The sequence below is a fragment of the Mauremys mutica genome, chromosome 2 (genome assembly GCF_020497125.1).
Source record: "Mauremys mutica isolate MM-2020 ecotype Southern chromosome 2, ASM2049712v1, whole genome shotgun sequence".
Classification (NCBI taxonomy): Eukaryota; Metazoa; Chordata; order Testudines; family Geoemydidae; genus Mauremys; species Mauremys mutica.
Genome location: NC_059073.1, coordinates 120,562,143 through 120,584,763, shown reverse-complemented (window position 1 = coordinate 120,584,763; position 22,621 = coordinate 120,562,143). Strand labels below are relative to the sequence as shown.

Sequence of the window (22,621 nt, the reverse complement as noted above, 5' to 3'; positions counted from 1 at the left end):
TTGCAAATGCTGCAATGGATGGCAACATGGGCCTCTCTGAGGCAATACAAGCAGTGTTACTGCTCATCACTCACCAAAAATGAGCATGGGCACAATGCACAGTTCTTGAAGCCAGCCAGCCTGACAAGGCATAGTCCCTGTATTGGGGGGGGGGGCTGTTTGTCCTCCAAATAGGGAGAAAACTACACTAACTCTACTAACTGCAAGGAAAAACAAACTATTTACAACTATATACTGTGACAGGGTCAGGCCAGGTGGATACAGGAGAGTGTTAGAAGGCAGATATATTAGTCCCAGATTAAGTAGATCCCTTTTCTCTGGGTAAGGTAACAGGGGCAGTTCCAGAACAAGCAGGAACTTGCTGGAACCAATTAAGGCAAGCAGGGTAATCAGGGCACCTGAGTTTAAAAAGGACCTCACTTCAGTTTGTAGCGTGCAGGCGAAGAGCTGGGAGCAAGAGGCACTAGGAGCTGAGAGTGAGAAGACGTATTGCTGGAGGACTGAGAAGTACAAGCATTATCAGACACCAGGAGAAAGGTCCTGTGGTGAGGATAAAGAAGGTGTTGGGAGGAGGCCATGGGGAAGTAGCCCAGGGAGTTGTAGCTGTCGTGCAGCTGTACTAGGAGGCACTCTAGACAGCTGCAGTCCACAGGGCCCTGGGCTGGAACCCGGAGTAGAGGGCGGGCCCGGGTTCCCCCCAAACCTCCCAACTCCTCATCAGACACAGGAGGAGTTGACCTGGACTGTGGGTTCCACTAGAGGGGAAGGTCTCTGGGCTGTTCCCTGACCCACATGGTGAACCTCTGAGGTGAACAAATCTACCAATAAGCCTAGGACCCACCAAGATAGAGGAGGAACTTTGTCACAATACAGATAAAAGGGCAACAGTCACTCTCTCAGCGGAGCGGAACAGGGGTTCCAACTCCAGTCATGCAGCAGTAGGAGGGAACTGGAGCAGCATTGACCCACACAGCCTATTACAGCCTCAGCTGCAAACACGAGGGAATGCACGGTGCACGTGTGGGTCAACGGGCACTGCTACGAAAAACTTCTGGCTCTGGTATGTGGCACACCTGCGCATCCACGTTTGCAATCCATATATGGACCATCACTCAAAGAAGCAAGATTATATACAGATGTGGAAATTGATTTGCCACTATTTTGCAACTGAAGCAATTGCTTTTTTTCCGAAAGTACCCAGTCACCAAGGGAGGTTACTACTATGTTTCATTGTTTCAAAACATTTGTGGTTTCAGCCTAGTCAAGCCTATTTCCTTTTGTCTCATCATGTTCATTTTTGTCTCCATCCTTTTTGGCCTGATTAAACAATAATATGTTGACTTTGCTGAATTTCTCTAGCGTAAACAATGCCAACACTTTTGGAAGTGTTTGCTGTACTTGTACCACACCTCGGCAATAGTGCATGAGGATAGCCAGCACCATTGCAGGGCCATTGTGAACAGAAAGCTGCACCAATATAGTGTTTTCATCCAGTACTCCTACCCCAGACAGTCACACCTTTGAAAGTTTTGATGGTGGTGTTCTCTACTGCAGACAAAACTACTCGGGTTTTTCTAGTCTATCCCAAACCTTCTCACTTAGGAGTAATTTTTAATGTAAAGCCAGAATCAGCGAGCTAAACAGAAAGGGCTGTTGTCCTGAGGTGTTTACATACTTGAGGGTTGCATGCTTTGTTGCACATATGAGGGGCTCGTTGCATCCCCCCATTTCTCCCCCATTCCCACAAGTTCTCTGTGTGTCATCCTCCCATTCCCCTCTATTTCAGGAACTCTCACAACCCCTCCCTCATGCCAGGGGCTCTCTTGCCCCCTCCCCACAATATAGTCCCCCATCTTCCCTTCCCAATTCTAAATTAGGTCTCAAAAATACTACACATTTCAATGTAATAGTTGCTTGAAGGTGCTTCGTGTTCGTGAGGTAATCAAGTTTGGAATAAACTTTTGATATGGGAAGAGAGAAAATTTCACCAAATCCAAATTGTGATATGTTGAAAAGTATTCTGAGCTGTTACACTATAAATATAAACATTTCAATGGCCACTGTCACCCCCGGGCTTTCACTATTTTATTTCCTCTTCATTGCCATTTCCCTGTGATTGATTGCATGCTTCTGTCTTACCCAGATGGCACTTATGATACACATTTGAACTCCACAATTCCACATGGAAAACCCGTGCATTATCCAAGCTTTTGACACCATTGAGCACTGAAATAAACTGATGTTGTTCTGGGTGGCTAAAGGAAGATGAGTTTGCTTATCCTTAAGGCACCTAGACCTCTGAGGATCATGATGAACATGGAAGATCCAGGGATGAAGGGGAGAACGTTTTAAGGATCTGTGATTGATAATGGGGCTGAAGTTATTGATGGATCTTTTCCCACTTGTTTCCAAAAAGCAGATTTGTTTTTTCAGGGAAGGCTCCCCTTCCTCTCTGATTTAAGATAAATCTGGGAATGCTATCTGAGCATACTCAGTAATGGTCTGCTACCAGTGATGTCAGTTGCCACACACAACCATCCGTTAAGGACCAGGTAGGGTCGTGGGAGGTCTGCAAATACCCAGTGGTTGTGTTCTGCAGAGGGTGAGGGAGTAGAGCAGGTTCTTGAAATGTTGTGTACAACTAGTTGCTGTGGAGACTATTACTGAGTGCTGAGCGGCTTATACATTTTGCTGCTAAAATGTGTAGTGATGGAGTGTTTGTTTCTTTTCAGGAATTTTGTGAATACTTTTATTCAGTTTAAGAAGCCCATCATTGTAGCAGTAAATGGCCCAGCCATTGGACTTGGAGCATCAATATTATCTCTCTGTGATGTGGTTTGGGCTAATGAGAAGGCTTGGTTTCAGACACCGTACACTACTTTTGGACAGAGTCCAGATGGATGTTCATCCCTCACATTTCCTAGGATAATGGGCCTGGCTTCTGTAAGTAACTTTAATAATCAGCTTTCTGCCCCGTTAGTGCTTTATCTACAGTGATCCTGTCATGTTTTCATTGGTGCGTGGATTGTAATTGTTTTATGAAAATGGTTCATGAGAAATAAATATATTTTTAGCTTATCTACTCTGACTAGACTATGACAAGGCCTCCATGGGCATACAAAAGAGGAGCAAGAGGGTGCATGGGCTAATTATAACCCTTCTGCTTGTGCAAGGCTAACTGGTTGTAGTGACAAAGGTCTCCCCAAAAGGGAAGGAGAAGGGAAAACTGGGCTACAAACATGCTTCCTCTCCCTCCATATTAGCCAGCAGATCTGGGCCAGCACATGAGGGATTACATGCTGCATCCTGTAAAGGCATGAGGCAGAGACTGTTCTGTTCCCCCAGTTCTCCTAAAGGCATAATGCCTAAATCAAGCACAACCATCCTGGAGTATTGCGTTTCTAGCTGCCACCTATAGTTGCTTACTTCCTACAATCTTACCTTAATGTGTAAAATATATCCATGTATTTTAAGTTGTGTGGGTTTTCTCTCTTTCTCTCATGAGTAGCCTTGTCAAACTTTCCAAAGATGCACATATCAGTTGAAGTGGCTTTGTTTAATATTAACATCCTGATATTTTAGTTCAAGTATTCCAATAAGACACTTTGTTTGTCACTTCTAAGTGTTGTGCCAGGGAAGTGTGTGGTCTGTAGGATCAGTAGGTTAAAAACATGTTCCCATATCCTGTTACTGCTGAAACTGAATTTACATACAGCTTAAAAAAAAATCAAGTGAAGGGGCAAAGTTTAGAAAAAACTGTGGCTTTTTTCAGCTATCTGCATTATTTTTCATTTTGCTTCATACTACTATGCATTTTATTTCATAATATATATATGCATCCTTCTGAGCACCATTTGATGTTAGACCCGCAGCCTAAGCCACTATGAAATTGATGAGCAGCTCCATGAAGCAAATGCCTAGGGCTGCCTTATTTTTTTTTTTGTCTAGAACCCTCCCCCTGCATGCACTTACTGATTGATTTAGAAGGAACTTTAAATTTTTATTTTACTAGTGTAATTAATTAACAGATTTCATTGTGAGACAGTCGGATACAGTTCTTTAATAGAAAATTTTAAATGTGTTCGATTAATAATTTTTTCATGCTGGTGTCTACTCTAAGGGCTAGTCTACACTTACGAGCCGGGTCGACGCGCTGAGTTCGACTTCTCGGAGTTCGAACTATCGCGTCTAATCTGGACGCGATAGTTCGAACTCCGGAAGCGCCGCGGTCGACTCCGGTACTCCACCACTGCAAAAGGCGGTGGCGGAGTCGACCTTGGAGCCGCGGACTTCGATTCCGCGGCGTCTGGACGGGTGAGTAGTTCGAACTAGGGTACTTCGAATTCAGCTACGCTATTCACGTAGCTGAATTTGCGTACCCTAGTTCGACCCCGCTTCTTAGTGTGGACCAGCCCTAAGTGAGCAGTCGTTCCTTTCCATTTGTATTTGGTTTCTAGTTTTGAGAAACTTTGTGACTGATTATTTTTTAGAAAGTCTGAGTTCAGATTGCATGAACTTTACATGTTCCTTGGGGAATGTATTGATTTTTCTACTTGTAGCAAAAACGATTCTTAAATCAGCTGGTTCTGGCTAGCCAGAGACTGAATACTGGACTAGATGGACCATTGGTCTGATCCAGTATAGCAGTTGCTATATTGTTGTATTTTTTTGAAAAATAACCACGTTCTAGAACATATTGTCCCCTAGAATCATGTCTATAACTTGTTGGGAGAGGGGATCACGTGCTAATTGGATTTTTTTTAAAAATAAGGACAAAATGGATAGAGGAATTGGAATAGAATGAGTAGGAAACAGAGGAATGAAGGAACAGTACATCTGCATGGCAAAAAAGACCCATGGCAGCACATCTCAGAGCCCGGCTCTACAGCCTGGGGCTTGCGGTATGATGCTAAAAATAGCGATGTAGCCATTTGGGCTTGGGCTCTATATTTTGAGGAGAAAGGGGCTTTCAGAGCCTGAGCCTGAACGTCTAGAGTTATTCTTAGCACCATAGCTCGAACCTGAGTCTAGAGCCCTGGGCTCAGACTCACTGCTGTTTTGTTTTGTTTTGTTCTGTTCTGTGTAGACATACCCAAAAGAGAACTTACCACTCAGAGTGTTAGTGAAATGTATTATTCCTTTTTACATTTTATTCTATTTCCGTGGGAAATGGCCAATAGCTCTGTCAATTTTCAGACCAGAAATATAGGTGTTGGTTGCAAAATATTGTTGACAGCAGCACTCTGGTCAAATTGCTGTTAACGTTTTGGCATGTATTGGAGCTAGATCAAGAGCTAAGTGCCAGCCCATAGCAGAAAGCATTCCCCTTCAAAACCTGTCAAACCATAACACTGCTGAGTGCTTACTTCAAGTTGGAGAGGCTCTGCTGTTTTGTAGCTTGTAAATGAGATTTAAGATGACGAAAAAAAAATTCATTACTGTTCTTTATAATATTTCTTGTTGAAAGAGCTCAGCCAGATCTATCAGGTTCTAAAGGAATAAAAAGTCACTCTGGCATTCATACATTCCTACAGATGATAAATAATTAGACAAATTACATTTATAAACTCCCAAGTAGATTTGTAATTACAAAAAGTAAACTGAGTGTTGGTTCAGAAGTTCTTCAATTTGTACTTCTCGCAAAAGATACTTCCTTTTCCTGATGTGTTCACTTGACATCAAGTGCATATAAGATAGTCCACGATGCAACATTCTTATGACTCTGTTTAGCTACAGTTTTGTCAATTAACAGCTATCACAAATATACTTTCCAATTTTGCTAACAGGTTCATAAACTTTTTGTTAAACTTTTTACCCAAGGTGGATTTATAGGTGGATGTACCCAACACTTTCTCTTTTTATACATGATTCATAGCTTCCTTTCTGCAACTTGAGGTGGAAATCTATTTACAGTGTCTTCCTTTGGATCTGCAAATACAGTGAAATTATTCTATGAAACCTCTCAATACATGGTGTAGTCTGTGTGTCTAGTGAACTGGGCATCAGTAACTTTATTTGTTAGCAAGAACTCAGATCTTTTATTTCATTGTATCATTAAGTCACTTAATCACTCTGGGCCTTAAGTTTCCCCATCTGTAAAATGGGGATAGTGATTTGTAAGTTATTTGAAATCCTTGGATGAAAGGCTAAGTGCCAAGCATTATTCAACTGCTTATCTTAAGAAATGCTAAATCTGCCAGATCCGGCTCATATTTCTTCTCTGTATTCCATGAGCTCTGATACAATGGCCTTGTCATTGAGTAATGTTTCATGTAGAAAGTAGCAACTCGGTATTAAAGAAAGACTATCGATGCAGCAGCTACTAAGAATGGAATAGAATGTTAAAAGATAGAAATATTTGTGCTTAAAGTTAAGTGTTTGCAGGATCAGGGCCTAATAGGGCAAATAATACATTTTACCATATTAGCATAGGTGTATTTAACATTAGAAAATAATACACATTATTTATAATAGTGCACTAACTCCTGCGTGAGAGAATTATCCTGCACTCCAATATATTTTCTCATTCCATGCCTACAATCCATTTGATAAAAATACTATTTAAAACTAGGCCTCAAAGATTCAGAAAGAACAGAAGCTCTATTCACCTACTCAAAACAACTGTTTTTAAATTAAGTATTAAAACAACATATGTATGAGGTTAATAGAAAGAAGGAAATACTATGAACCAGATCAAAAGCTCATTCAAGTTGCTGTAAAAACTCCTACTGACTTCAGTGGACTTTGGGATCAGGCCCTGTAAGAATATCACATTTTAAATATTTAAAGTCTCAGTGGTAAAATTTTTAAGCTGCAAAATCTGTTGCTGCATGACTTAAATATGCTTTCTTCCAACACAGAAAATGAGTCAACTGAATGGTGAGCTGTGGAGGAATGTTACTGTTTGTTAGTGCTGCAGAAGCCAAAATTAAACCACTAAAATTAATCAAACACAGGAGATGCATCAAACTGCCATTTGTAATCACTTACATCTATTTTCCAGATTTTTTGCAATCTAATTATGATTTATTTTTAGTATGAATTATAAATAGCACTATTTCAAGTGAATTACATCTTAACCATTCATGAATGGAAAAAGTGTGACTTTTCTCAAGTATTTATCTGGTGATTTCTTATTTAATCACAAACGCATCTCTGATTAACTACTGAGTTATGATAGTTGGCAACACAACAATTTTTCATCTATTTCCTTTTTATATATTACTGATGTATTTGGATTAACATTGGAGAGCTACAGTACAACCAAGCATCCCAACTAGTGCAGGCATTTTATTAACATTTTCTTTTCAACTTTTCTTTTTGTCATTACATTTCATATCAGAAATAACTTTTTATCCCCTCAGGCAAATGAAATGTTATTCAGTGGAAGGAAGTTGACTGCGCAGGAAGCTTGTGCAAAAGGATTGGTATCTCAAGTGTTTTGGCCGGGAACATTCACACAGGAAGTAATGGTTCGAATTAAGGAACTTGTCACATGTAATTCAGTTGTAAGTTTCATTTTATTTTCTTCCATTTTATAAATAGATTAATAATGAACTACATCATTCACTCATCTTTCTAGAAACAATTCGTATGGAATACTTGAGATAAATTATGTAAATTGGAGCACAAAGTTTTAATAACACATTCCAATATTATTAGGCTCATCATTAAAGAATAAAGAGGTCAAGGAGAGAGACACCTCTCAAATTATCACACACTGTAATAGATTCTAGGATTAATAACACAAGGCAAACTCTAAATGATTAATAGTATACTCCACATAGAAAGAGACTAATACTAACTCACTCCAAATTAAAAATTTAAATAGTTACCATAAGAACTGAGCAGAAATACAGAAATGAATGGCAGGTGTATTGGGAGGGGAGAGAAGAGAAGTCTTTGCTTTAACACCACAGTGTGGCTAACTCCTCTGTATTTAACAGTAGCAATAGTGTAGTCAGTAAAATCAGTCAAAAAACAAACACTGAAGTTTCCAAATTTGGATGGAAAATAATCCATGATTTTTCCTTCATCTCAACAGCTTGCTATAAATACTAATAAAACCAGGGTGGGGTGGGGGAGGAGAATTTTTTAATTATCTTAAAGTACCAGGGCCGCCCGGGGGGCGGGGGAGGGCAAGTGGGGCAATTTGCCCTGGCCCCGCAGGGGCCCCCACAAGAGTTTTTCGGGGGCCCTGGAGCGGGGTCCTTCACTCGCTCCGGGGGCCCCGGAAAACTCTCATGGGGCCTGGGCCCCTGGAGCTTCTTCCGTTCCGGATCTTCGGCGGCAATTCGGTGGCAGGGGGTCCTTCCGCCCCGGGACCCGCTGCCGAAGTGCTGGGTCTTCGGCGGCAATTTGGTGGTGGGGGGCCCCCTGCCGCAGGTCTTCGGGGCACTTCGGCGGCGGGTCCCGGAGCGGAAGGACCCCCCGCTCCCAAATTACTGCTGAAGCGGGGGCCCCCCGCCGCCGAAGACCCCAGGCCCCCTGAATCCTCTGTGCGGCCCTGTTAAGTACTAACAGTCTTAATTACATACCTGCTCAAAGTAGCTTTTGGGGTCAGCACTTCATTTGCCCTAGAAAGAAAGAACAGACTCCGCCACTTTCACATCAAAGAACCATTTACACAATGTAACTTAAATATTTACCAACATTTTATCGCACATCAAGAAACTATTATAAATAGAGCTGTACATAAGAACCAGGAGTGTAAAATTCTGGACATTCCATTAAATTAGGTTAAACTCTCAGAGATGCACATAGTAAGAAGATACAGGAGCCTTCCTGCTCCTGTACACAGGTGGCAGTTGCACTCCTGCCAGCTGGAGTTTTACCAAAATGTAAAGTTTATTTTAAACTACTAGATAGTCACAATCTTCACAACAAATCGACATCAGTTTCTGCTCTTATGAAGTCTTCGTTTTCAGAGAGGACAAATGAATTGTCTAAAAATCATCAACTTTAGCATTTAAAAGCAGCCTATGAAATTTTACTTAAAAATTAAAAAAAGCAATTTTTTAGATTTATGGTCTACCAGGTTATAATTCAGACAATCCTGGAAAACACAGTGTTGTGATCAGAATTTACCAAGTTGTTATAATGACTTCTATCCCCTTTAATACCATCTATAAAGTCTGGTTCATACTCAAATATTTCCGCTTTTATCTGGCACAGAATGAAGAAGCTCCTGTATTACTTTATGGAAAAGTAACTGCTCGATGTGGAACATATTGTCCCTTAGATTCATGTGCATAATTTCTCTTAGCAATATTGGGATTTGCCCTCATACATCTACAGGTGACTACTCCACTTTACTAACAAACATTTAGCACACAGATTACTAATATCATTTGTGGTTTTTGTGCTACAGGTGCTTGAAGAATCCAAAGCTTTAGTCCGTAATATCATGAAGGTGGATTTAGAACAAGCAAATGACAAGGAGTGTGAAGCTTTAAAGAAAATCTGGGGCTCTGCACAAGGGATGGACTCTATGTTAAAATACCTGCAAAGGAAAATCGATGAATTCTGATGAGATGTGCACTGACACTGGAATTGTATTTACCTGGACAACTGGGGCATAAAAATGTCCCAATTTTGTTTTGAAAACCTGTTACCAAGTCACCCGTAGCTCAAAGCTTGGGGATGGGATTGGAAAGACCCCCACGCTTATTGTCAAGGGGTTGTAAAGTACTGTATCTTAAAAAAGAAATGAACAAAAAACCTCTCCCTATAATTATATATATATATATATATATATCTTTATATACACAAACTAAAAATTATAATGGAGTGCACTACCAAACATCTCTTTGAGGCTCTAGTTTTTGTTATCATTGGCTAGTACTGTATCAGAAAGAATGGGGTGAGGAGGAGAGTGAATTGTGTTGTATTATTTTCTATGTGGCAGGGAAGTCTGAATAATGCTTCCCCCCCTTCACTAAAATACAGAATTGAAACGGGTATTAGCCAGCCCCTACTTTCACGGCCCAACAAGTGGCTTAAGATAAGGCATTGTCTTGATCTCAGAAGAAGGTTGAAATACCTCAACTAATGGAACATTCTAATTTTTTTTGTTTGAGAATAAAACCCTAAAATGAAAGATTTAATTAGATAAATATCCCAAAAAGAGTGTGCTCAGGAGCTATGCTAAGAAAACACTCAACCCCTTTTCTGGGGGGGAACATGTCTAATTCTTACCTAGATAGCATAAAGAAACCACTGTCTCTTACGGGGGGAAAAAGCTTGTTTTGCAGTATTAGTGAATCACTGAATATCTTATGTATATGAATATCCTAAGTTATAAGTTAGTTTTAGTGTTTTTTTTTAAATAGTTTGATTTTTTTTAATAACTACATAAGTGCTTCTGTTGCTGGGTGAGAATACTACTTTCTACACAGTATGGGGTTTTTTTTTCTATTTGCTGGATTAATTGATGTATTACACCAAAAATGCATTTTAGGTTCACTTAGAATATATTTTATTTAAATAAGTTAAAATTCTTTTGACACACTATTACATACAAAAACTCCTTTTATAAAAAAACTACCTTATAGTAGATGTTTAATGTTCTTTGTCTATGCTTTTTTATTATTTTAAATATACACTATATATACACAATATGGTGTAAAAGAGTGCCCTCTGTAAATAGACCTATTTTGCATTCCTTTCAGGACTGGTTACTGATTCCTGACTGCAGATATCTACTATTACTTGGGTATCTGTGCTTGCAATCTTATTGAATGTATTATGAAGAATGAAAAATCAAACCTTATTTTTGTACAGTTTTGAAGTTTATACTTGGAACTGACCACCTCCCTTCCTAGTGGAGAGCTGTACAGTATGTAAATTGCTTTTACCTTGGATTGGTACAGTATTTTTGCATCTGTGGGACCTACTTTTGTTCTAGTAGTTTGAACTATATATAAACTGTACAATCTGTAAAGTTTTTATAGAATAAATATTCAGCTGTGAAAATTGGTTAAAATAAAACTAATATTTCTTAACACATTTTAAATGGGTTTCTCTCTGTCCTCTTTTTCAAAGATAAGCTTCCAGATAAAGAAGTCTCCCCTTTTTAACAAACTCTGTAAGTGATGGTTTTACAGCAATGAAAGGTTAATGCTTTAATCTATTACAGTTTCCCCTCACTGTCAAGTGGAAAGTTGTCTATACTGTAAACCATTCTCTTAGAGGGGAAAAAGAATATATGAAGCTATACTGTGTCCAAAAGACTAGTCTGTTTATGGTAGGTTCTCCTCCCAGGCATTTCAAAAGGGTAGAATACAGTTTTAACCCACTAGTTCTACAAACCGGTAACTGAAATTTGTAGAGAGTGATCATATTGAAGGAAGAGAAGAAACAGAGCATGCTAGACCAGATTCTGATTTATAGAATTTCAGCCAGATACTCATTACATCCTTCTCTCATGCTAAATAAGCCTCAAGGTGGGTATATATTGCACCTATATCCACTTTCACGCTCCTTTATGGCATTGTAAAGGGGCCTTAATGTAAATAAGGATCAGGTCAGTAATTCTTCCACCGTGCTCACACAGGCAATTCCAATGGAAAGGAATCCCACTTTTGCTACACCATAGTAATCAAATGAACTCAAAAAAGCCCCAACCTCTCTGCTGCATAGGGTGATCAACCTGTCAACATTCTGTATGCCCATGCGCATGCATACTCGCCGGGCTGCCTGCAGAACTTTATCTAAACATGCTGGTCATCCGTACAACCCATTTCACATGTATATGATAACAAACCCGACCCTTTGTTCTGTGGGATGCTCCCCTAACCCTCATAATATTCTGACCCCGTGTCCCTTTTTTTTAATTAAGAACCACAAGTAAATGAATGATCATATAATGTGACCATAAAAGAAAACCCTGAAATTGAGATGTGATTAAAATAATTAAAATGAGATTAAATTGACGCTCAAATCCAGCTCTCCAATATCTGTTTGGGGATTAATGGGTTCTGGCTATTAGGCTGTTTGTTTATAAACAGCAGGGACTCTACCCCAGTCGTTCATACTGTAACTATGGCAATTCCTACAAAAATCTTCCTACTCAATGTCACAAGCAGCACCTACATGTAAACTCTCAAGGGTCATCAAAAAACATGCTTTTATACTTTGAGATAACAACGTTGCCTATGTACCAAACTATAGAAAAAAAGCTCTCTGCTAGGCTGATTCTTCTCTCCCTTCAAAGTGAAGAGAAACTGCATTAAAGCCTGTGGAGTTACGCTGATGTAAAACCTGGGAGAGAATGGAGAATCAGACTCAATGTATCTCCCACATTCTAACATTTAGATGTCGATTTCTCTCTGTATGTATGTATTGGATAGTGCACTAAATTTGTCAGTAACTTTTTTTAAAAAAATAACTATTGGACCCATAGGTTTTGCATGTGCAAATGTTAACACCTGCACACATATAAATGCATGTGTAGACAGAGGCTGGGCACTGCAGATTTACCTCCTAAGAATCAACAAATTATTACAAAAATGGAATTTGATACACTATTTTTTTTGAAGGTTAGCTTTTGAAAAAGCTTGCAAATTAATGATTTGGGGAAAGTTACAGCTTAGAAATAGGCTTTTCCTCTTTTGTGCATTTGCTTCCAAATCAAAAGCTTGTAGGTACTTACACACCTTGAGCTTTTCATCCTTGTGCTTTATAATGAGTGCCTCAATTATTAAATGAATGTAAATTCAAAGTCATATCCAGCAAAGCGGCACACTTCTTTCCCAATTTGTTTAATAACACTCAGAAGGGGTTTGACACAGACACTTCAAGGCATGTGTTTTTTCAGAAGTATCACCGGTTCCTCACAAAACTGGACTGGTGCTCAAAGCCGGTCCACCGCTTGTTCAGGGAAAGCCCCTGGCAGGCCAGGCCAGTTTGTTTACCTGCCGCATCCACAGGTTCGGCCGATCACGGCTCCCACTGGCTGTGGTTCGCCACTCCAGACCAATGAGGGCTGTGGGAAGGGTGGCCAGAACATCCCTCGGCCCGCTCCGCTTCCCGCAGCCCCCACTAGCCTGGAGCGTTTGCCAGAAACACCTGTGTTTCTTTGAGAGAATTTTCAATAATGCGAGAGTTTTCTCGCCTTCTGCAAGAAAATTGTTTGATTCATTCTTTGTTTGCAAGGAGACATGTGCAAGGTTAGTTTTCCAGCCAATATTCCCCAGCAGGTATTTGAATTCAAGTTGGCCTAATCTAGAGTTGTACCTTTAACTATTCTGAAAAATCTCTACCTTGGCTTATTTCCCAGCAAGTCTCCACAGCAAATCATTCAGGAACCCTTACCATCTAATAAAGCTGATCAAAGCAGGGTTTGTTCTTCTATGTAAAAAACACTGCAAAGAAAAAGAAATAGTGAACTGGTAGGTGTGAGGATAGAGACATCTTCCTAGTTTGCATAAACCAGGTACAGCGTGTAAAAAGTGACCGAGATATTTTAAATTTTCTCCATGCAGTCCTCTTTTGGTAATGATGCCTTCTTTCCCTAGCATATGTTTTACCTATTTTTGTAAAGCTGTGTATGTATTTATAGTGGTAGATAAATCTCAAACAACAATAAATTACCTGAGTCTGAAGCTTCAGATTTAGCTTCTATGGGCCACACTCAAGTTTTGCTTCACTCCCAGTGAACTACAGAAAGAGTGGTTATGTAGCTTGCAGTAACTGCTGTTCTTGAAATGTTTTGCTCACTCCAGATGTGCATATACCTCATGCACATTTAAAATAATTGGAGATATACCTATCTCCTAGAACTGGAAGGGACCTTGAAGGGTCATTGAGTCTCAGCCCCCTGCCTTCACTAGCAAGACCAAGTATTGATTTTTGCCCCAGATCCCTAAGAGGCCCCCTCAAGGATTGAACTCTGGGTTTAGCAGGCCAATGCTCAAATCACTGAGCTATCCCTCCCCTTCATTGAGATTGGAGTCTCTGAACATGAGTGTCTCTTGGGCCAAACCTGCTCCCTCCACCTCTCCCATAACTGCTACCTGAGGGCATGAAAGGCAGAGTGGATCAACAGTCCCTTGCGCCACTCTGAAATTCTGAATTTCAACAAACAAACAATGAATGGGGATGGAGGGCAGGTCATGGTATCCCCACTGACAACATCTCAAAGAACCATGGTTACTCCAAAGGTAAGTAACTTTTTGTTGTTCTTCGTTAGTGTGGATCCCACTCCAGGTGACGGGAAAGCAGGTGGCAGTCAGGTAAGTGGGATTGAAGGGTCTCATCGGCCACTAATTAACTACTGTGACACTTTGTCACCATCCTGAATCTGAGAGTGTATACACTTGTTCAGTGTCCTCAGGATAAAGATCTGCTTTTTTTTCTTTGGAATAAGGAAATATGGAAAGTAGAAATCATTTTCTGAATTGCAGAGGTACCTGTTCTAGGGTTCCTTTTCAGTTTATCATGAAAAGGGTCCCTCAAGAGGGATAGGAGATGGACCATGAGGCAAAGACTGGAAATGACTAGAGAACTCATGAGGAGACAACTTCTAATGTCTATTTGGCAGTGATTATTCTAGGCAAAGATGGCATTCAAAGATAAGGTTTAGGAATGGCTCTAGTATGGCCATCACATTGCAGTGTGGTAGTGACTGAGAAGATGGGGGCCTCTTTTGTGATAATATGGATCTCTTTTTCTAAGGATGATCACTGTTCTTTGTTTGGGCTGAGAATGGTACCAGAAGGACTTCTATCTGGAGTCCAGGCTATCAATGCTAGTGATCCCAAAGTAGCCCTAGAGTCTCTTAAGGAATGTAGGGCCTGTTCTGTGTGGCTGCCTAATAGGTCAGTGTTCTCAAATTGTAGATCTTCTGTAGTATTTTGTACCCTGGTGGAGCTACCCCATGCCTGAAGCCCTCCTTGTTGTGATTGGTAATTCAAGATATGTAGCTGGAGTGAAGCAGGGAGTAAACTTTTGTCCCAGAGATCCAGCTTTTTAGGGTCTTTATTTGAGAGAGTAGCTTTTGATGGACCGGGCTGTCCAGCTTTCTCCTGGATTGTAGAGACCAGCAGAGATCCACGGAATGTGTGTAGATGCCCTTCTGTAGCATTTGATCTGCTAGTTGGGGCAAGGATAGTAAGGTTGTTAGCTGGCTCCAAACTGTCTTCATTAATAGGTATTGCTAACCTTGTAGCAGAGGGGAAAGGTGTAGATTGGGTTGTTTTGGTTTTTGGGGTGTTTAAGGAAAAGTTTTTAGAAGAAAAACACGAGGGCAATATATAGGGAATTCACCCTAGTTATGAAAATGTATAGCAAAGTGCTAAGGGGTAGCAGGTAGACACACTCTGGCTCTATCTCACTACCACAGCTAGAGGGAATTAAGGGACAGTTGCAGCTGCCTTTTATATCCACAGGGGGCAGGCATGGCCCAACTTCATACCTGTTCAAAGATTCCCATCTTGGCTGCATGAGGCTCATGCACATCTAGAGTAGGATCCATACCACTACTCAGTGAAAAGCTTGCACTGGGTTTTTGTTCCATAACCCAACCCCCTGCTCTTGTGCAACTATGCAGGGGCTAGCTACAATCTAGCCCTAAAGACAGGGGTTTTCTTTTGTTGAGAGGGGGATACAGAAGAGGGGAGTTAGTAGATACCAACAAGTGATGTTGTGGATTGAACTAAAAAAACCTTGTGCCATTCTTTAATTACTGTCTGGCTGCCAACACAGACTCAACAGCGTGCCGCACTGCTATGGGGACAGCGTAAATACCCAATCAAAGCTGGCTCAACTCAGCATTGGACTTTGCTTAATGTACCACTGAAATGATGATGCAGGAGCAGGACAATATTCTAGAGCAGCTGTTGCTCTTAAAGCCACCATCTGTAACCACCACAGGCATAAGGGCTAGAGGCAGCAAGTCACCATTCTCCTGTCTAGGACTGTAAAATCCTGAATACATTCATTCAGTCCTCTAATGCGCACTATCTATAACAACCCCAAGCAATTTGATCAATAATTTCTTAGGGCTGGGCTATAAATGAAGCAGAGCCAGCACCTCCAATTGAGAAGATTGTCTGCTCCCCACTTCATTTTTTAAAGCAAGATACCCAGCATCTGTATTCCTTGAGCGCCATGGCCTGCACAAGCACTCCACAGGTCATGAATTTGGCTCCTTTAATCTCTCTTGCTTTAGGGAATTTCAGCTCCTAGGCACAAGTTTCCAGATCCTCGAAAGACTGGACATATAACATATGTGGTTTGTCTCCCAGCAGGACTGTTTTCAGTATTTCACAGAGGCTGCTAAAAGGTCTTTACAGTTGTGATTTCATAAAGAGCAGGGCTAAGCCTAGATTTGTCCTGTATCCATATTTGGACAACTCAGAAAAGTCTATTCCTGGAAACCAGCAAACACCTAACCCCAAATCAATCTAATGCTTCTGAAAGGCGCTGCTGGCACTAGAAACGGAGAAGTCGTGTTGTCTCCACAAAACAATTGTAGCACAGGTTGTACCTGCAGTGCACATTCCCTACAGTGCAGCACCAATGCGCCTCAAACCAAGTAGAGGTTATGAGACAGGTTAGTTTCAACACCCATTCAATTCTTGTCTTCTCTGCTTTGAGGGAGGTGCATGTAAAGTGAATGGTTGTCAGCACTTTTGTATTTAAACATGAGCCTCACCTCTGCCTCTGTTACACTTATGCATTAAACACACTGACATCTGCTGCATCAGTCAGAAGGAAATAGCCTGAGGTGGATACACAAATTGGGGATGAGAGGAGAATGCACATGCTGTGAATGTCATTTCAGCCAGATAGTTGTCCTTATTACAAGGGACAAAATAAGATGACAGGGGAGTACCCCACAGTCAGGGAGACAGCAACCACTGCAAATAAAATCCTTTAATGGGTTGATTCCTTTAAGCAACTAAATGCCACTTGAAGATGGAAAGATGACTAATCTGAAAGTACGTAACAATATTTAGCATGAAAATCCTATCCAGATAAGATCTACTCCCTCAGAGAAATTCTTCTAACAATTTCTGGGCTAAGGCAATGTCCCAAAACAAACAAATACATCTATTTCCATGAATAAGCCATCCAGGAATAGGCTGGACACAGAACTACAAAATGATTTCATTAACAAGGGTATGTTGGCTTCAGTGAGCAATGTGGATGTGCAAGCCACACAGTAAGTGTGAGCCTATATTTTATTTAAAATGGAAGAGGGAACAGCATAGCACACCTTTTTCTGTATAAAGGCATGATGAACAACAATCACCACGTACAGCACCTTGCACTCCACCTATGGACAGAGATGTAATATCCTGAAGTGTACCCATCACATTTTTTGCTGGTTTCACAAACTAATTTTCAGACAATACAAATTGATCAATGTCACAACATTAATAGACTGACTCAATCTCAGAATGAAAGTAAAAATACACCCCTCATCAATTCCTCAGGTATCAGCTTGAGTAAATAAATAGCTAGATTTTACACTGTATCTTGTGGTTAACAGATTAGTCTTCCTCAGGGGCCTGATGCTCTTAATTTGCTGGTAAAAGTGGCTGCCTGCCATCAGCACAGCCACCTCTATTGACACTTAGTGAGAGAGCATCAGATGAGCCAACCATCAGACAATACTAAGGGTGGTTTCTCCTGTAGATAGACTGTATACATACTATAGAGCAGTGATTCCAAATGTGTGGGTCACAACCTCTTGGAGGGTTTTGGTGTATCAAAAAGGAGAGCACAGTTTTTTCAAAAATGGGATTTTATCTATTATAAAAATGGAAAGTTTCCCAGCACCTACTTCAATCAGATATATTTCTTGTATTCTGGAAAACAGGCACATGGTATAATCAAACAGTGGTGGTGCAAGAGAATATACTCACTGACCCGCTAACCAAATAGAGCTAGTGACATGAACATTACAAGAGCTCTACTGAACTGGAGAACTGTAGTCTCCATCATCCCTAAAATAAGAGGACTGCTAGTTTCACCATCACATCCCCCACCTTACTAGCTTTGTATTAGCCATTGAAAGCACCAATTACATAGTTACTAGAGAATCATGCCGAGCAGTATGTTAGGAAAAGAGGATTGGAAGCTGTCCTGCAGGAGAACAAAGCTCCCTTCTGTTGGGATGGGCATGACTGGTTCAGGGATGTGCGACTTTTCACAGCCCTATGCTAGCTTTGCTGAATTTAGCCATTGTTTGATAGATATTTATAAAACTTTAAGCATCCATAATGGGGTTTCATGCGTTTGTTCAAAGGAGCCTAGTGGGGTATGAGCAGCTATCCAATGAAACCTACTGGAAACTTCTTGAGAGGAAAAGCAGAACTACACAAGCAAGCCTCTCAAAGCTTTATAGAACTGTTAAAAACAAGTTGTCAACACGTCACAATATACAAAGTAAATATCCTGAAATCAAACTCTAAGTAAGTTCTCAAGTAGCATTTTTCTTACTTTGCCTGTCTGTGAATTTCACTTATCACTGATGAAAATATTTTGTCAGTTTCCATGTGTGGTGAAATCAACATTTACTCATAATCTAATCCTTTCAAGTCCAATTATAACAAACCTCCCTGTTTGGGTTTCTCTACACTTAAAATGAGTGGCATTTTAAAATGTCTTAACTAAGAAGTTCTTAAAATACCTCTTAGGGATAACCATAATCTGTTCATACTTTAAAAACAAAAAAAATCTATGGCTGGCTGTGTCTACATTAGGTGCTCATTAAAATATCTTTAGTTAGCACTAGAACTGGTTTGATTTCTCAATGCAAAAAATTAACTTTTCACACAAATTGTGAAAAATCCATCATTTAAACCGTTCAAAGCCTGAAGATGACAGGAGGGGAAAACGGTTTTTTCCCCTCTCCTTTTTATAAAACCAGCTCTAGTTAATAAAGTGCCACTCTGTTTCCCAGGATAGGCAGACTCTTCAGTTATATTCCCCATGAGCAGAACTGGTCCAGCACAAAGCTCCTGCAACAAGCCCAGTAACTCTGAGTAAAATAGGCTGAAATTCAGTCAAATATGTGCTGGTTGTTCCCTCTAAATAATTCTCAGCCTACAGAAATAGTAATCAATCTATGGCTCTGTACCAGGGAGGCTACAAATCAGCTTTTTAAAATTTATTCACTTTTCTTCTTAAAAATAAACCTGTTTACCATGAAATCTGAATTTGATACAAAATATTTTAAGGCCTAAACTACTTATAATCTCTTAAAATATTTAATTTAAATCTGCTGGGTCCATAAGCCTCTATCAAAAACTGAGTCAAAGGCTGCTTTTCTCTATAAAGAAAGGATTAGGCGGAAAACATCTAATTTCTGAGGTCTAGGTTTATAAACATGGCACAATATGTCATTTACTCTATTAAGGGCTTGACTCTGTGGGGCCATGCTACTGCGTGTGCGACCCAGCCTCCGATTACAGGAGCTACCACCATGTACCTCATCAGGATCATCTACTGAGCCCACCTGCGTGGTCTCATACTCTTAGTTTATAGCTTCTCCCTACCTGAACTCTGATTGGCTCAGTTCTCAAAATTATTAATATTTTGACTCCGCCCATCATGGAAAGTTACTCTCCATCTTATGGAAAAACACTGACCTACCCAGTTACTACCAGCTTTACTCCTGGATGGTTCTGAGCCCTTCAAGTAAATGGTCTTGCTCCAATTCATTGCATGCGTAAATAGATATACAAATAAACAGAAATCCATGAGTTTCCTCTCCTCGCTCTCTAAATGAATGAAGTACTGCCCTGCAAAAGGCATGTGGGTTACAGGAGCAGGAGTCTTGGATTGTTGTTTGTTCTTTTGTTTTTCTGGGTGCAGGAGAGTTACACACCCAGAGAGAAGGAGCAGAGTGTGTGGAACCAGAAAGAGGAAATACTGGTGTCAAAGCAAGACACTGTGGAAGAAGGGACAGCATTCATCAGAGTGCAGCCTCTAGTGTTGACTTCAACACCTGGGGACTGTCCTGGCTGCAGGTCATAAAAAGATCCTATTTGGGAATATTGTTAAGAAATTCCTGTACTGAGTTTAAAAAAAAAAAAAGGAACATGTGCCAAATGTAAACACTGCAACAAAAAAGATGTCAGGACTGGTTGTCAGAATGAAATACCAGGATGAAAACCACTCCTCAGAAGGCAGCGATTTTGACAATGATACTGTGGACATGTCTGAACATTCTGGATCAGCTGGTTAGTAAATTTACTATTGCACCATTCTTATGGACTGCCTTCCATGTCATGTTCTGGGGGGACTGCTTATGAATAAGGCTAAGATTTTGGCACAGTCACGTAAAATCAGAATCTGTGACAAACTCATGGCCTTACTTATGAATTTAATTGACATGTTAGTTTGTTGTGGGAGCATTTCTCAGTTACATGGCTACACTTCTGAAATTATTTTTTATTGCTCAGTATAAACAAACATCCAAGGTGAAGATTTCCTCTTTATAAGAAAAGTTGTATTAGGCATTTATGAATTTTAACTTTAAATTTTTTTTCTTCAAGTTGTTTGGTATCTCTCTCAAGATGGTTTAAATAGATTTAGATAATCCTTATGATTTATTAATTACAGACACTCCCCGGGTTACCCAAACTTGATTTACAGAAATCCGTACTTACGGAAAAAGTTTGTAAGTTCTTTTTTTTTTTTTGGCGTAATTGTTGGAGATAAGTTCCTGACTTACGCAAAATTCGACTTACGCAAGGTGTTACGAAATGGAACACTTGCGTAAGTCGGGGAGCATCTATATTTTCCCTATAAAACTGGGTTTAGAATAAACTATCATTTAAACTGTGGCACAAACAGCTGTAGTAGAATGAATCCTTCATTTACAATCTCTTTTTTTTTTTAAAGCAGTGCACTGACTAATACTCAGTGAGTCACTAACTGACCATTGTGTGTCAGGATCCAGCTTAACATATGGGGTTATGAATGTCCATCATCTGCAATGTCTACAGCTTCAGAGTCATCTGCAGGTACCACCAGAAGTGCTGCAATTAAACATCACAGTAAGTTACCTGTATCCAAAAGACTTTCATTATCATCATCATCCAGTATGAACTCATCCGTGGTTTTAATCAGGACCAGCAAATTCCAGCAAGACTCCACAAACAAAAGATCCTTTGGTTAATTTACGCAACAAATTCTCCCTTTTGTCTTGATCAGAACAAACATTTAATAGACATGATTCAATCATTACAATCAGGCTACACTCCAAGAGCACAGCAGACATTGCTGGATACAAGTGTATGAGAAGGAGATTGAACAAATGTGCAAAAAGCATTGACAGGAAATTCATCAATGAATATTGACAGAGCAGTGTACACAGCGATCCAGTAAGTGCTTGTGTGACAACAGAAGATGGGGTTGTCTATCTTACAGAAACAATTCATAAATCTGGAAACGCTCACTGTGACACTTCCTCAAAGAACCCAGAACCACAAGCCATTGTGTTAACCCTCAGCCTCACCAAGGGAGAGCTTTGCAGCTGCTAAGCTGCATATCAGCTCTCTGACACTCCAGCCTGTCTGCCTTGCCAGCAAAACTCCTGCAACCTCTGCCACTGTAAACCTTGCCCTGCAAGTAACACCCAGTTCCTGAGTTCCCCAGCAATGTCTCTCTATAGTGTCCAGTCTCTCTCACTGGACACTCACAGAAATTAAGTGTGCTGTCTCCAAAGAGACTGAGTACACACCTGCCTGTTAGGTTAGCCGAGGATTGACTCTTATACTTCAATATAACAGCACTGAGATGGGTTACAGTAAAACTTAGTAAAACTAAGAATAAGTTTATTAAAGAACAGATCTAAGCAAGAGTGAGAGAGACAGGAATGGTTACAAACAAAACATCAGACTCTTTCTAGTGAGTAAAATTTTTAGCAACTTACAATCTTTGCCTGAACAGTTTTCTCATTTACACCAAATTACCAGGTCTCTAGCCCTGCAGGCCCAGGGATCCAACTTTTTGCTCTCCTTCTATTTCTCCAAACTCGCTAGTCTTTGCCTCAAGAGCCAGGAAGACGTCTTGGGGGTGCAGACCCTTGTCGCTGGTGTGCTCACTTAACTCTTTTACACGTGATTCCTTTGTTTACCTCATATGTAGGGCTGCCAAGGGATTAAAAAAATCAATCGCTATTAATCGTGCTGTTAAACAATAGAATACATATGTAACCCTTCTGCCGGGCCGAAACGATAGCAGCAAGGGCCGGGTTCAATACATAGGGGTCCCTTCCCCTCAACATAATGCAAAACCAGCTCGAGCCCCCACCCAGTGACCTGGGAAAATCTTACATGCACCCCTGGGCGCCTCGAGGAGGCAATACTTCCCCTCTCGCAAGCACAGAGTCTTGGTGTAGCAGAAAAGGTTTAATTACATGATAAACAACAAGCATTAAATTGGGAAAATACCTCAGCTAGAGTTCATAGGTCAAACCGTGAGCAAAGACCCACCCCAGCAAATTGGGCCGTGTCCTTCTCTCTGGGCCCTTGAGTCCAGCAACCCCCAAATCACCCACAGTCCCAAAAGTCCCACAATCCCAAGTCTCTGTCCCGGGTCAGTGCAGCCCCAGAGTTCAAGAGTCTCTCTGCAGAGGTCCCCCTCCCCAGCCTGGGTAGAA

At 40.6% G+C, this 22,621-nt stretch overlaps 1 protein-coding gene across 1 annotated transcript in view; it reads left to right on the top strand.

The window, feature by feature from the left end:
- Positions 1–11,007, top strand: part of CDYL (chromodomain Y like) — a 194,400-nt gene extending 183,393 nt beyond the window's left edge. Inside the window, exons 5-7 of the mRNA XM_045007988.1 lie at positions 2,733–2,943; positions 7,365–7,508; positions 9,371–11,007. Coding sequence (XP_044863923.1) covers positions 2,733–2,943; positions 7,365–7,508; positions 9,371–9,529 — 514 coding nt within the window. The 3' untranslated portion in view covers positions 9,530–11,007. The remainder of the gene's footprint in view (positions 1–2,732; positions 2,944–7,364; positions 7,509–9,370) is intronic.
- The last annotated feature ends 11,614 nt before the right edge of the window (positions 11,008–22,621 follow it).